The sequence below is a fragment of the Channa argus genome, chromosome 10 (genome assembly GCF_033026475.1).
Source record: "Channa argus isolate prfri chromosome 10, Channa argus male v1.0, whole genome shotgun sequence".
Lineage (NCBI taxonomy): Eukaryota > Metazoa > Chordata > Actinopteri > Anabantiformes > Channidae > Channa > Channa argus.
Genome location: NC_090206.1, coordinates 15,685,902 through 15,700,489, shown reverse-complemented (window position 1 = coordinate 15,700,489; position 14,588 = coordinate 15,685,902). Strand labels below are relative to the sequence as shown.

The window sequence follows — 14,588 nt, the reverse complement described above, 5'->3', positions numbered from 1 at the left end:
CAATCTGCAAGTACATGAACATAATGCTAATACTTCATAAAGTTTGCCTCTGGTGTATTTATAAACCACTTTACGTTTATATATTGGTTGTAACTGGAGTACTGATTTTTTTATGCTGTTACTCTGTGTGTGTAAGAGGTTGATTTTAAAGCTAGATCACTTCTAAGTAAATGATACAGCATTTGTCACATTATAAACTTGTTTTTTTTTGTCAGTTTGGCTTATCCCATACGTTCAGGGTCACCGCAACGAATCATTATTCCACATGTTTATTTGGCATAGTTTTTATGCCCTTCCTGACTTTAGGTTAAAGTAAATGGTTAGGAGGCTCTTCTAAATTACTGCAGTACCTAAAAAGGTTTAAGACACTGCTTAGACTCAAACGAACAATTAATTTTCAGGCCAAGATGATGGTGAAGGATCATTCGTGATCGTGAAATGACAAAAGTAGTCTAAGGGCACCATACAGCTCACTGAAGGCACACAGCTCCTCTAGGTCACCGTCCTGAACACAAGAATGGACAAAAGCTGATGATGTGAGTATAGGTTGTGCATATGCACATAGCAGGACAAGATCTTCCATTTTAATCCCTGTGCACCAATGCAGCTGCAACTGCAACACAAATGGAAACACTGTTACAACACCTGCTACATACTACATCATTTCAATTTGATTTTCTCATTTATGTGAACTCATGTGCTCAAATAAATGTGTACTCATGCCACAAAATGACCAATTATTGATGCCATTTTCTATTGTGGTGGTCTATTTCTGTAATTGATTGACATTATCATATACAGCTTCCACAGAGTTTAGGCAAAGGAAATAATAATCTGAAATAATAATTCTAACTCGTTAAACTTAAAAATGAGCAAAGAACAAATTTAAAAAAACATCTACATGTGCAAGCTTTTATAGTCATAAGATCCAGGTGAACCACAGCTGACAACCCTCCCTTGTCATCCAGGCCTGCACAGGTTGGCCAGGACAACCTAGATGACAATGGGAAGGGTGACATTCTCTATATTGCAAGGTGACAGAGAGGGGAAAATCTTTATTTGAATGCATATTAAATATGGATTTTACTTTATTTTCTGCCTTAATTGCACATATAAGCAGTATGCACTTTAAATAAATGGGTTATACAGTAACTGACAAGAGTTTCTCCCATGAAGACACATGAGATTATATTATACAACTTTGTATTATTATAATGCTATTAATAAACTTATACAAGGATTTCACATAAAAATATACATTATAGTCTGTTGATTGTTCCAATGCTGCGTATAGGTAGTGAGCCCGTGAGAGTGAATAAGAAATTATTGACAAAAAGACATTTCTTCCCAAGCAGATTCTATACTTATTTTATTTGTATTCATTTAAACATTAAGTTTTTGTGTGAAAAGTATTTGTACAGGAATAATATAAGGGCTACTTATGTAAGAGACTTGTTCTCCTGACAAGCAAAATGGGTTGTATGTGTATAATTCATTTAAAAAAAAAAGTTTTTACTTCACATATCCTAGTTTGCGGGCCTTGTCTGTTGCCATTGCTCCTCGCCTGCCAGGTTGGCAGTAAAACACCACCTCTGGAGCATCCAACGCTGGCTTGGCTACTCCATATTTGGCTTGGAACTCTTCAGGCTTCAACAAAAGAGCTGCCTCTACTGTATCGACTGAAGGAATTAAAGGAGGTAAAAAGGAAGGATGGAAAGTGTTTTAAGCTAAAGATCCTCTAAATCAACATTAACAACCCATGCACAATATTAGGAAGATAAATAACTGGGCCACAGTACACTGATGCTTTGACATAAGTGTGAATGAACAGTGGCAACATTGAGGGTAAAATAGAATTTCCCAGTTTCAGATGACACTGGTACATACAGTATGCCTCTTAACACGGATTTTCTTTTTCACTCCATGAACATGAAAAAAAGCTCACGGGGGATATTAACAGATCCTGGAATCCGTCCTTTGTCCACCTCCTCTTTAGTGCGAACATCAACCAGGACAAGATCCTTACTCTTTCCTACAAGTGCTTTCAGCTCCGCATATGAGATGATCTTGGAAACTGTGAATGAGAGAAGACACAAATTTAAGTCTTTGTCTAGACTTTGCCATATATTTCTATTACAGTGCACGATTCACATTTTAAAAACAGGTTTAGTTTCAACTAATAGAACAGTCTGACACAAAATGTATTTACTAACCAGTCTTTTGTCTGGGAGGGTTGGTTCAAAAGCTTTAGATTGCGTTTCTTCAAGTAGGTCATGGTGGATTTTAAAGTCTGTTTTGCATTACAATTCAGTTGTCGAAGTCAGCCTCTTTTGCTTTTATTTTGTTGACTCACCGGATTTGCAACCACAATTTTCTCATGTTTACTGAAATCAGTTTCCTAATTCCTCTGTCACTGGTTGCCCCCCCCCCCGGACCCATGAACAATTTTCCCACAAAGCTATGTAGCTATTATCTGAGTGTGATGCTCACACCTTTGCACATGCCACAGGTTTAAGAAGGGCTTTTTTAAGTGTAGGCTTTATTTATTTCTTGTTTTAATATATGTGTATTTCTTTTTGCCAACAATTGTAGGAATCAGAACCATCTGGTCTGATGAGGTCTGGGACCAGATAAGAGTACAAGTTGCTTAACTTGATAATAAAAACCCTTGACATCCGCCTCCACCTTGAGGCTATCTTTGGTAATCAGCAGTGTGTTAGTGTGTATGTGTGTAAAAATAAAGAGTAAAGGTACAGTGGCCATATTGCCTTTGAGATAGAATATATGTCACTTGTCATGTTGTGCTTTCAAGGATCAAATGGTTAAACCTGGTTTGTAGTTTGTTTTTGGGAAACCAGATTCACTGAGAAAACTACTTGTTTCCAGTTTGGCTTCTTTCTGCTGAGTCATTATGACATACAGTAACATAAATAGTATTACAAGCAGAAATGGTTTGCTATTTATTACTTTGAATAAATAAATATCCCACAATAACACTAGTTGCAGCAACAAATGAGGGACCCACAGCTATTACCTATCTGACGTTAAAATTGTACTGATAGCAAAATAAAAACTGTACGTTTCTTGAACAATATTGTTTTTAAATCCATTCATAAAATTTAGATAAGCTGTAGCTAGTCCAATTATACCTGTCACAGGGAAGAAAGAACTGTAGGAGAGAAGAGAACAAACAACCACATGTGTCAGCTTTTATAGTCAAGACAGCCCAGGTGAACAAGAGCTGATCACCCTCCCCCATCAGCTAATTCTGCACAGGTTGGCCAAGACAACCTCGAAGAAAAGGCGAGGGGTGTCACCCAGTAAATGTACAATGCATTCTCTATATTGCCAGGTGTACACAAGAAGAACTCTAAAACTCAGTGATTTCCATTTAAAAATTTTTCTGAAAATTACAAAAAAACAAAATCTGTCTGAGATATATACTCTGCACACACAAGTAATATATATCATATAAAATGTTTGTTATTATTTTGTTAACAAAATCATAAGCACTGAGCCATATGTCACAAAAGAAGGATAAGTATTTTCAGTGTATTTAATACAGCCACGGTTTATGTCTTTTTTTGTAAGTGTAGGTATTGAGCCCTTTAAAATGATTCACAAAAAGACATATCTTTCCAAGCAGATCCCATAGTTTATTTTATTTGTGTTCAGTTATACATTTAGAATTCAATGATGAAATATGCGAAAACAAAACTGTATCAAAAGACAGAAATAAAATAAACAAAAAATGGCTCACCTAGCATTCACAAATATTATTTTAATAAATCAATGAGACGCTGTCTTTCAGCACCAATCATTTCCCCTCTTTCTCGGACCACTCTTTGTAAGATCCGGCATAATTACGTGCACTGAAACCAAAGAAAAAGAAACAGAACATAAGGGTTATCATCACCACATATATAATATACAGCATAATGTTTACACATATCTTAAAATAAAAAGTATTTGTACAGGAATAATATAAGGGCTACTTATGTAAGAGACTTGTTCTCCTGACAAGCAAAATGGGTTGTATGTGTATAATATATATTAAACAAAAACTTATTTACTTCACATATCCTAGTTTGTGGGCCTTGTCTGTTGCCATTGCTCCTCGCCTGCCCATCTGGCAGTGAAACACCAGCTCTGGAGCATCCAACGCTGGCTTGGTTACTCCATATTTGGCTTGGAACTCTTCAGGCTTCAACAAAAGAGCTGGCTCTACTGTATCAACTGAAGGAATTAAAGGAGGTAAAAAGGAAAGATGGAAAGTATTTAAAAATCTAAGATGCACCAAATCATTTTAACATCTAATGCACAACATTAAGAAAATAAAAACTTGGACCATAGTGCACTGATGCTACTACTGCCACAGGTCTTCATATCCTTTACAAAGTTGTTAGAGTGTGAATGAAATATGGCCACATTAAAGGTGAAATAGAGGTTCACAGTTTCAGATGAGACTTGTACATACAGTATACCTCTTAACACCGATTTTCTTTTACACTCCATGAGTTGACAAAAAACATAAAAACAAAGCTTACGAGGGATATGAAGAGATCCTGGAATCCGTCCTTTGTCCACCTCCTCTTTAGTGCGAACATCAACCAGAACAAGATCCTTACTCTTTCCTACAAGTGCTTTCAGCTCCGCATATGAGATGATTTTGGAAACTGCGAATGAGAGAAGACACAACTTAAAGTCTTTGTTGAGTCTAATCAGTTTTTACCATATACCATATACCATAAAAGTGCAATGTCCCACCACATACAGTTGGGACATATTTTGTCTAATCAGCAGAGAAAATTTATAATTTCTCAGTTTTAGGCTGAAACCGTAGTAAGGTCATAATTCTACTGTCTCTCTAATATTGAGGTCGAAGTGGTTAATGGAGTTGCACTGGAATTCATTACAAGAAGAGGTGGTTCTAATGTTTTGCCCACCCTATTTAAAATTAATGAGGTGAAAAAAACATTAGAACCACTTCTTCTTCATGGCAGAGCTGCTGTATTGGATTGCATTAGATTGTACGGGTGTACCTTATATAGTGGTCAGTTAGTGCGTGTATTATGCAACATGTTTTGCTTCTTAAGGGTCAAATAGTTAAACCGGGTTTGTAGCTTGTTTCTAGGGAAACAAGATTCACTGACAATGCAGCTTCCAGTTTGGCTTCTGTCTGCTGAGTCATTCTGAGACACAGCAATTATAAAAAGAACCATCAATATTATTACAATTAAAATTGTTTGCCGTTTATCACTTTAATAAATAAATATGCCACGATAGCACTGTTTGCAGCAACAAATGAGAGACCCATAAACTCTTCCTAATCTGGCGTTAAAATTTTATTAATAGCAGCAATAACAATTGTATTAATAAGTAACAAATTGGTGACGGCAAACTATTTTAGCAATTCTTTAAAGCCTACACTTAAAACAAAAGTTTTTAAAGTTGCTGGAGCAACTATTTTTTGAAGTCATTCATACAATTCAAATAAGCTGCAGATAGTCTAATTATAAGTGTCACAGGGAGAAAAGCAAAAAGTGACTCACCTGTACTCGCCATCTTGGTCGTACAAATGACCGCTGTAAAGAGAATGACTTATAAAATATAGATATATTCCACCAATACTAAGTTGTATCGATAATAGGATCGATGGCACAGCGCAGCCGCCTCAGTGAGCGTTTGCGGAGACTGTTCGCCAGGTAGCGCACCTCTTCCAGCGCAAGTCTTTCAGTTCCTGCTACAAAATCTGGGAGCGGTTGATTTTTAACTTGTATCACACCACCCACCCACCGGAGACAAAACAAACACATCCATAGAGGTGACGCTAGGCTGCGGGAGCTACTGCCATGGGCGGGGTTAATCAGGGATCCATCATTAATAAGTAATAATTATTCAGTAGATAACTATCTTTGTCAGATTTGCTACGTTACAATTCAATCTATAAAGTATGGTAGTTAGTATTCGTTTAGCATAGTATATAAATATAATATATTAGTATTAGTATAGGTTAGGCTATAGAAAACTATATCCAAAGCATGATTGGGGTTTGTGGAAAGCACAGTCAGTTTTCTGAATCAGAGATTTTTAATATTTTCAGAAAGTGACTGAAGAATTATTGGAGAGGAAAAATAAGATAGGTTTTTAATTTTAACCAAACACAATTACTGTAAATAGGACTATTTTCAGTGTAATAATGTAACTTAATATAAAAAAAGAGCTTCGAGACGACATCCCTGACTATTTGAAATCAGCATTGAGGTCTACCTTAGATCTAGAAAACATTGAGGTGAAGAGACACAGTTTGCCTTCATCAAGTCTAGATTTTAGACTTTACATTGAAAACGCATTGGCAATTTCAGCAAAGTCTGTTTGTTGGAAAGTGCAATATGTGCAAAAGGTGTTTGTCCAGGACTGGGTTGGCCTGCTGCTTAACCTACTTCAATCCACAGTAAAGCCATATTTTCTGAGATTTTCAGGCTTGATTATGTCATGTTGTTCATAAAGCAGAAGCCTATAGTTGAAACAGTAAGTTAAAATACACACATACACACAATTTAGTTTTGAACATAGGTATCATTTTAAACTTTTTTTCCTTCAGTTAAACGCTTGTCTATTTTGTGTTTACTATAAACAGGGAAAGTGCACCTGTCCAAGTGCCTAAGACTCTCAGACAATAAACCGGAGGTTTTTAACTTCCAAACATTATTGTTCACCACAGCCAGTACTAATTGGCTGGACAACTAGCCAGAAATTAGCCACTACACCAGCAGAAACTCTGCTCATGTAAGTGACATGTCATCCTGTTGGCGTTACCCAGAATCCCCCGATGTTTATTTCTCTACATTTCCTCTGCTTTTTATTTACATGTTTCTATCTCCATTTATTCTGTTGATTTATTTATTCCCATTTCTGTTATTGGAAACTATTATTTTGTATGTTGAACGCAGGGTTTAATGTTTACTTTGTAGTAACAGACACCATATGTGGCTGCAAACAACACAAAACTGCAGATAAGCACCCACAGGCTTCTTTGCCTCAACCGCTTAGAAAATAGAACCATATTCTGATGAGGGTTGTTATTGTTAATACCCAATGCAGCGTGTTTACTATGTACATAAGTGAATTTAGATGTGTACGCAAAACTATGCCCTTGCTCTGAATGCAAGATGTTGCGATAAACAAGGTGGAGCATTTAAAGAAGTAAGAAAAGAAACTGATTTAACACTAGCAAAGGACTCAACTGAAAGTAAATTGTGAAGAGATACTGTTGTTTCTGATACTTTAATGTGAATCTAATCAATTCCAACAGTTTTAGAATCTGCTATAAATACATGAGAGCTCTGGGGATACAACTGGTAAACAGCTAGTTCATTTAAAGTTTTGTTTTCCCGTGCTGTTTGGTATGTATACATTAACATTTGCACACTCAGCAGTAAAATGGCCAGACAGCTTTGATCACATGAGAAAAAACAAATGCTGATATATTTATCTATATAGTGGCTGAGGCTTTTTTCATACCAGCCCAAAATGTCCTAATTAAATAATCAACAGAGAATACCAAAGGTAATGATTTATGTTTAGCGATGATTAGTCGATGATTATGAAGTGTTCTGATATAACTTAATGGGACAGAAAATAAACAAACTTCAAAAATCCTGAAAAAAAATTCTCTCTATTACATTCAGTTAGTTACATTTATGGAAAAAATATAGGTATCAATGTTTGTGATTGAGAAATGGTAGTATTTGTATCGGATTATAAGTAAATGTAGTGCTATGGCCTATCCCTACTATTGGGCTGGGATGTTGATACTGCTGATGTTGATGTTCAAACAATTTAAAAAAATATAATCAAGTTATAAATTATAACCTGAAGTTGTAGTTAAGTATATATGGGGAAGAAATTAAATTATTTACTTAACTAATTTCAAACTGCATTAATTCTTAGGTTTATTATTATGACGATGAGGACAATGAGCATGATATTATTATTATATTATCATTGTTATTATTATTAGCATTACTATCAATATATGAAATAGTATTCCAGTGAACAAAACTTATTCACACTTAGTTTTATGCATTAAACAAATTACATGTCATATTATAATAAATGTTTATCCTCAAAGTAACTACAAAATGACATATTTTGAATAAATGCAACAAAAACGGTGTAAATATTTTAACTATAGATCTCCAGTATTTTTCTCTCATATGCAGTAGTAAGGTAAATTGTAACATACAATAAAATTGCTGTAATTATCCTAAATTTATTTTTAAAATTGAGCACTCAGTTATGTACCACTAAGTTATCTACCACTAAAAATGTGTTTATAAATAAATAACGAAAGAAAAATAATGATTGCAGATTTTTAAATTCTGTACAACATGGGTCATTGAATGGTTTAATAGAAAAAGTGCTTTGTCCTCCATGGTTACCAGATTACTAAACAACTGACACACGCCAAATGAAATAAAAGCAATTCAACCAAAAGTTATTATTTTTATTAAACATTATGTTCATTTAAAAGGTTTCATTCTGTATTCTAAAAAACTATTTACAATTAAATTCATCTATCTTTGATTTAAAAAAATAACAATAAACCTACAGAAGTTAATTTGCCAGCAAATAAACCTGCAGCTCTAACTCAAAAACAAAGCAGCTATCTGTTAGTGCTAATCTATGAACACTGTTGCCCTGTCTCCCAAAGGTGTGTAAACAACGTAATCATCACTCGCATCCCTGCTTCACAATGTTTTGACCTGTGTTCATGATCATACTAGTGCCCTACCCTCTATCGATTGAGGGCTCTGACTGTACTTGATTGTCCTTGATGGGTTGGATCACAGAGTTCCCCCAGTGGTGTATGAAGGATTCCCAAGTCCCTCAGTGGAGTCTCTCTTTCCCTTTTTACACATTTTACACTTCCAGAGAATCACACTTCCTATTGTGAGAAGCAGAAGAAGGATGACCCCTCCGCCTATAATCCAGGTCAGATTGTCAGGTTTGGGAGGGTCATACCTCTTACATGAGAACACTGAGGGGGTGCTGTGCCCGGCATTGTTCAGTGCCTCCACACAAACCTTGGTTCCAACTTCTAAAGAACCCACCACAGCTCGCCTTGAAGCAACCCCAAATTTATAGGCATCACTGTTACGTCCCTCAACTAGCACCCTGTACCAGAACACCACAGACGATGGAGCACACCACTGCACCTCTACATTTCCTGTGTCATTCCCTTCACTGATTGGTAGTAGTGCTTGGATGCGAGGTGCGTGAGGAGGCTCATCAGCCCCGCTAACCCCAGGACAGATGCACTTAGTCCGTGCTGAAAGCTGGGCACATAGCTCCTGATTCTCCTGGCAGGGGTTGTATTTGCAGATCTTGGGTTCTTGGTAGAGAATGGCAGTGTTTACTGTCGCCATCACCACGGGAGGAGAGCTCTCATTATTAAATTCACCTTCGCCATAGTCATCGTCTGTATCCTGTGCAGTAAGGAATATGATCCGTGAACGAGTGACAGGAGGAGAAGTGGAGGCAGCATGAGTAAAGATGTGGGAGTGGAGCGGAGACAACGCACCCACCAGAAATACCATAGCCAGGTTCTTTAGCAGTGACATCATTTCTATGGACAGAAATGACAAAAAAATTACTTACAAAAATATTAGTCACTGTAAAAAAGGATATAGCCATATATAGACCATCACAATTGTAATTCTGGAGATATAAATTAAATGTTTCTCAATTGATCTGGTAACTTTAGGACAGTAAGAATAGGTTATTTAAAATGTAAATAAGGTGGACTTATGTCACTCAAATAAAGAAGTTAAGTAACTGTTGGAGTTTTCAGGGTTAAAGTAAGCACAGCAAGGATCCACTGAAGTAGTACTAAGGGTAAGAGTTAGCGTATGAGTTTTTATTTTTCATTCTTGAAATTGTGTTGTGAGTGGAACGAGGAGAGTTTTACGGTGAGATTTTGGCATCTATGCTATTTGACCAAAGATTATGTCTTGGAATTGACTTGGTGAATAATCAGATGTTTGCAACATTCAATTTATATTCCGTACAACAGCTTTCAATAAATGCTGAGTGCTGGAAGATTAAACACAGCAATTGTGGTGACCCTGTCAGCCCTTCCATTTTCTCTTGGGAGCAAGCTTGTGGGAACACAGAACTATATCTAAAAAAAAAAAAAAGAATTTCAGTTTTCAGAATCCATTTACGTTACAAAACCTTTAATAAGTCATAAGATATTTTCTTTTGTCTGTAGCAGTCTGACACTGATGACTCCAATCTCTGCGAACAAAACAATCCAGTGTTTGCATCTGTCCAACACACATATGTAAAAAGGATATGAAAACTGTACCTGTTTAATGGAGATGAATATTTCAAGTCTGTATTCTTCTTTTTTTCTGTTCCCCTGTGTCACTCTCACGGTGGACTCACTGCAGTCCTCAATTCTCACCGTCTTAAGTTGTTTCTCTCAAAGTCTCCTCCTCCTCAACACCCCCTCAGTACTTCTCCCTCCCCTTTTTAATGTTTCATAGTCTGTTTCTTTTCACTTGGTTACTCCTTCTCTTTTTCAACACGGCTTCCAATCAGCCATTGCTGCTCTTTTATATTTCTTTGTGTGAATGTTTGTGAGAGTGCCGGTAAAGCATGGGGGGAGGGAGTCGCCATGTGCCTGTTTGCTGCTTAGCCATTGAATTTTCTACTAGCAGCATTAGGCAGGCTTGTGTTTGTTGTTTGTTGTACTGCGTTTGTGGAATCTGTAGGCATGTCTGTGTTTAATTAATTTTTAAAACTTCCTGCGAACTCTGCAGGTGTTCTTGTGCAATGAACAGGACATTAGGTCACTTCAGTGTGTTTATGTGTGCCTCAGAGAGTGGGGGGTAAAGAATGCAGGCATGTGTATTCATTATAACCCCTTTTACATCTTGTAACCCCCATTGTGACAAGCTGGAGAGAAAAAAAAAAGAGGCTCCTCTTTTCTCCTTTTACGGGGTAAAGTTGGCAAAGTGGGCAAGTTCATTCTTATTCCAAGTGCCCGTGTGTATAGACAAGAGGAAAAGTACCAGGCAGGAGCCTCCTTGTTTTTCAGCTTCGAAACTCAAAGGATTTGCTCAAATAAAAACAGAATAACATCAAAAACCTTGCTTTAATTTTTTTTTTCTTTACAAGAAATTACCTAATTCCTCTATGAGTTTAATTGCTGTCAAATCTGGTTACTGTTAATGACTTGTGTATATACAAGGGCATTTTTGTGAGAGTTTTTCACTGTCCAGTAAAGAGCTAAACAGACAACATAAAACAAAGAACAGTTAATTCAGGTTGTGAGAATGTGAACTTGCATGCACAAAATAACTTGTTTCTATGAAAGCAATGTGATTTAATATGTTCACAAGGATTGGGTTCACACAATAAATTATTCGGTCTTAACTGAGAAGAAACTTAAATGTAAACAACTTTAACTATCTCGCAGGAAATAGACTACAGATAGATTTATGTATTATTGTATAGTCTTTGGCACTTACAGGAGGAAATGTGGTGTTCAGATCTATATTCATTATAGGTACAATTGAGATATATACAGTATGTATGAGCATATTGTGCAGATTAGGATTGACTGTTTAAGCAATTTCCACTTAATTAAGAATTAATAAAGTTTTTCTGATTCTGATAAAAAAATACAACATCAGTGGCACAACAAACTCTGGCTCTAAACACACTTAACTTTATTATAAACTACCTTGTACTTATTTTAATAAGTGTTGTAATTACAACTTAATGAACCCCATGAAAAACAATTTGTTCAGGGTCCTAAAATGCAAAATTTTAGGAGCAATTAAAAATGGGTCTAGAGTAGAATTTTGGTATGTGGCAACAATTTTTACATTGTTCAGGAAGTTTACAAATACAAGTTGACAAGAGATATTTCCTACATTTATTTTTTTAAAAAGTAAACCTTTTCCCTTTGTGCTGAGCTCTAAATAAATGTAAGAAAAGCCTCTATGAACTTGGGCGTGCTAACTTCTTTACCTCTTTTGTTTTTAATCATTTATTTTAAGGCACACCAACACCACATTTTTTCTTTGTTGTGGATCCCTTTTCAATATGTCTAAGTCTGTATAACATGTGTTTGCTTACAGGAAGTGTGGTTGTGTCATGTGGAGAAGCTCTTTGCAACACGTTCTTCGTAAAATGTGTTGTTCGTTAGATATGGCCAAGAAGCTTCTCTAGCATTTAAGTGGTGGAGTGGCAGTGGAAATATGGTGCTTGTCAGTCATGGAGTCAGTCAGGAGAGCATGTTACATCAAAATGATCTTTTCTCTGGGCAAGATGACGCACATATTCATGTTCTCCCATGCTGTGTGGTTGCTTTGAGACCAACATTGAAAAGATGGACTACGTGAACACATTCAATTAGTCTTCCTACAGCAGATGGAACTAATCATACACTTAAATGCAGTGGATTCTACTCTCCACAATTTCAGATTTTAAGAAACCATAATAGAATATATTTATTCTATTAGGAATATTATTTATTGGTAGGTAACAGTCAGTCAACCCATGACTTCAGATATATTTCCATACTAAAATATTTAAACAGCTGATGAGTGGACAGATTTTAGTTTGGTTCTATTGTTTTCAAAGCAACACCTCTGCAAAGGATAATTGTGTCACAAAAATTTGCCATGTAAAGTATTTATTGAAATTATAGTACAACAGACTTAAGAGAAAAAATTTGAAATGTATATATTCTTTTAACAATAATCCCGATTGGGGCACAGATAGGAGGGCTTCCTCTTTCTGTCCACCCTCATCTCTTTTTCAGCTTAGGTTTCATGTTGTTTTGGCTGCTTTAGACAATCATCTCTCCCACTCGCTGTCTGTCGCCTTGCTTATTACGTCAGGAACTGATAAGTTTCAACGACCTGCCTGGAGCTGAGTGGTACAGGTTGGTGTGACTTGTCAGGTTTGAGAGATTAATTTTAACATTCATTCCTGAACAAAACAACCAATCTCTGGAAACTTTGAGTGTAGTCTTCTCTTTCGCAGGTAACATTAAACAAACACAAAACATGCAGGTAAACATGAGAATAATGTGACAAGCTAATGTGAAATGTTAAATTACTTTTACTCCCTATCTTTTAGTCGTTTATTGCTTATACAGAGTAAGTTTAGTGACTAATAGGCACCTCCTTTACCGTAGGTTGTTCTGGGGTGAATGACTAAACTCACTTCTCCCGTAAAACCACACATAACTCAGGAGGCTGAAACACATCAGTGTACAGATTGTGCCACTGATATAGTTCATTGTTTTGTCTTCATTTTCCAACATAACCCAAATGTACTGATGAGCAAATTTATCACGGTGTTGTCTCATGTTTAATATGGGTTCAATAATTGTCTTACATATGGGGAACATCATTTTAAACACTGTGTTAACATGCGGTTTATTTACAAATTTCTGCTGCCAGTGAAGAGCCAGTGTTGAAGTTTTGTACAAACTTAGTTACCAAGGGCCTGAGGAATAAAGGAAGCCACAGAGAGTGCGTCATAATACTTGAGATAATGACTTCTCCACCAGTTCCGTTTCTCGTGTGCACCAAAACAGCATGTTTTAGCATGCTGCTAGACATATGACAGCCTGCAATGTATCACCACCACCATCTTTTGATTGTACACACCACCGCAATTTCACCAGTGCATTACATTTGAAAAGAAAGCCACTAAACACTGACATGGTCATTGCAAGCAAGAATACCTTTCCACCCATTTGGCAAGTTAAAACAAAAAGCTTTCATAGTCATGCAGTTACCTTATCTGACTCACTTTTTTGGGCCTCTCACAGATGCTTATTCCCTCTCCTACCCACACCTCTCTGAGGATTCAAACTATTCCAATTAAAACAGGAAGCAACACTGTTGGCTATATGCCTGTAACCTTTGACCCCCACTTCACTCAAAAGGAATCCTGGGATAATCTTGAACCAGACTCCGTGCGGTTGTGTGAACTGTTATTTTTAGCGATTGAGTAACCGCAATCTTACTTTTCCTCAAGGGGATTAATTGAAACAACATAGAGACCAAAATTCCTGATTACATATATTGTTATATTGAAAGAGCAGGCTGGTATTATCATCTCCATGGATGATAATATTAAGATCTGTTAGGGAAGGGAACAAGTTAAAGTCTACATTATGTATCATTTTACGGTTAAACCAACACAAATCAGACATATAAACATTGAATGAATTGAGACGTGATGCTATGGTAACAAATACAGACAACTCATATTGACATGTCTCAGATATATTCTGATGAGAAACAACATGTCTGACACTTGAAACAGATTGCACAATTCCAAAGATAAAAAGGTGTGAGTGGAAATTGTTACTGTTGCTTGTTGAGGGGACTACACGTCTTCACATGCTCTTCTTCACACATTTTAAATTACTTACATTTGCCTTTGTCATATTATTAAGAAACAGTCCACTGGATAATGACAATACTAGCTGGTCTTTAACTCAGGTCACCAACGGGTCACTGAGGGTTCAGCCCAAAACTGGGACTCATAAA

The 14,588-nt window shown here is 36.4% G+C and overlaps 3 protein-coding genes across 3 annotated transcripts; all 3 read right to left on the bottom strand.

Moving 5' to 3' along the window:
- Positions 1 to 421: 421 nt before the first annotated feature.
- Positions 422 to 2,910, bottom strand: LOC137134542 (thiosulfate:glutathione sulfurtransferase-like). The gene is made up of 4 exons (XM_067519466.1): positions 2,877 to 2,910; positions 1,946 to 2,074; positions 1,522 to 1,679; positions 422 to 505 (listed from the first exon to the last, which is right to left on the bottom strand). The coding sequence occupies exons 1-4, from the start codon at positions 2,908 to 2,910 to the stop codon at positions 422 to 424; spliced, it is 405 nt and encodes a 134-aa protein (XP_067375567.1).
- A 725-nt stretch (positions 2,911 to 3,635) lies between these two features.
- LOC137133683 (thiosulfate:glutathione sulfurtransferase-like) lies at positions 3,636 to 5,763 on the bottom strand. The gene is made up of 4 exons (XM_067517496.1): positions 5,553 to 5,763; positions 4,548 to 4,676; positions 4,074 to 4,236; positions 3,636 to 3,872 (listed from the first exon to the last, which is right to left on the bottom strand). The coding sequence occupies exons 1-4, from the start codon at positions 5,563 to 5,565 to the stop codon at positions 3,818 to 3,820; spliced, it is 360 nt and encodes a 119-aa protein (XP_067373597.1). The 5' UTR covers positions 5,566 to 5,763; the 3' UTR covers positions 3,636 to 3,817.
- Positions 5,764 to 8,495: 2,732 nt separating this feature from the next.
- On the bottom strand, positions 8,496 to 10,529 carry si:ch1073-303k11.2 (leucine-rich repeat neuronal protein 4). Its single transcript, XM_067517495.1, has 2 exons — positions 10,373 to 10,529; positions 8,496 to 9,631 (listed from the first exon to the last, which is right to left on the bottom strand). The coding sequence occupies exon 2, from the start codon at positions 9,627 to 9,629 to the stop codon at positions 8,850 to 8,852; it is 780 nt and encodes a 259-aa protein (XP_067373596.1). The 5' UTR covers positions 9,630 to 9,631; positions 10,373 to 10,529; the 3' UTR covers positions 8,496 to 8,849.
- Between the last annotated feature and the right edge of the window lie 4,059 nt (positions 10,530 to 14,588).

Coding starts and splice junctions, on each gene's coding strand:
- LOC137134542 (XM_067519466.1), bottom strand. CDS start 2,910: ATGACTCAGCAGAAAGAAGCCAAACTGGAAACAA. Junction 2,075..2,876: donor AGAAGCCAAACTGGAAACAA/GTAGTTTTCTCA, acceptor TCTCATTCACAG/TTTCCAAGATCATCTCATAT. Junction 1,680..1,945: donor AGGATCTGTTAATATCCCCC/GTGAGCTTTTTT, acceptor TAATTCCTTCAG/TCGATACAGTAGAGGCAGCT.
- LOC137133683 (XM_067517496.1), bottom strand. Junction 4,237..4,547: donor AGGATCTCTTCATATCCCTC/GTAAGCTTTGTT, acceptor TAATTCCTTCAG/TTGATACAGTAGAGCCAGCT. Junction 3,873..4,073: donor CACAAACTAGGATATGTGAA/GTAAATAAGTTT, acceptor CTTTGGTTTCAG/TGCACGTAATTATGCCGGAT.
- si:ch1073-303k11.2 (XM_067517495.1), bottom strand. CDS start 9,629: ATGATGTCACTGCTAAAGAACCTGGCTATGGTATTTCTGGTGGGTGCG.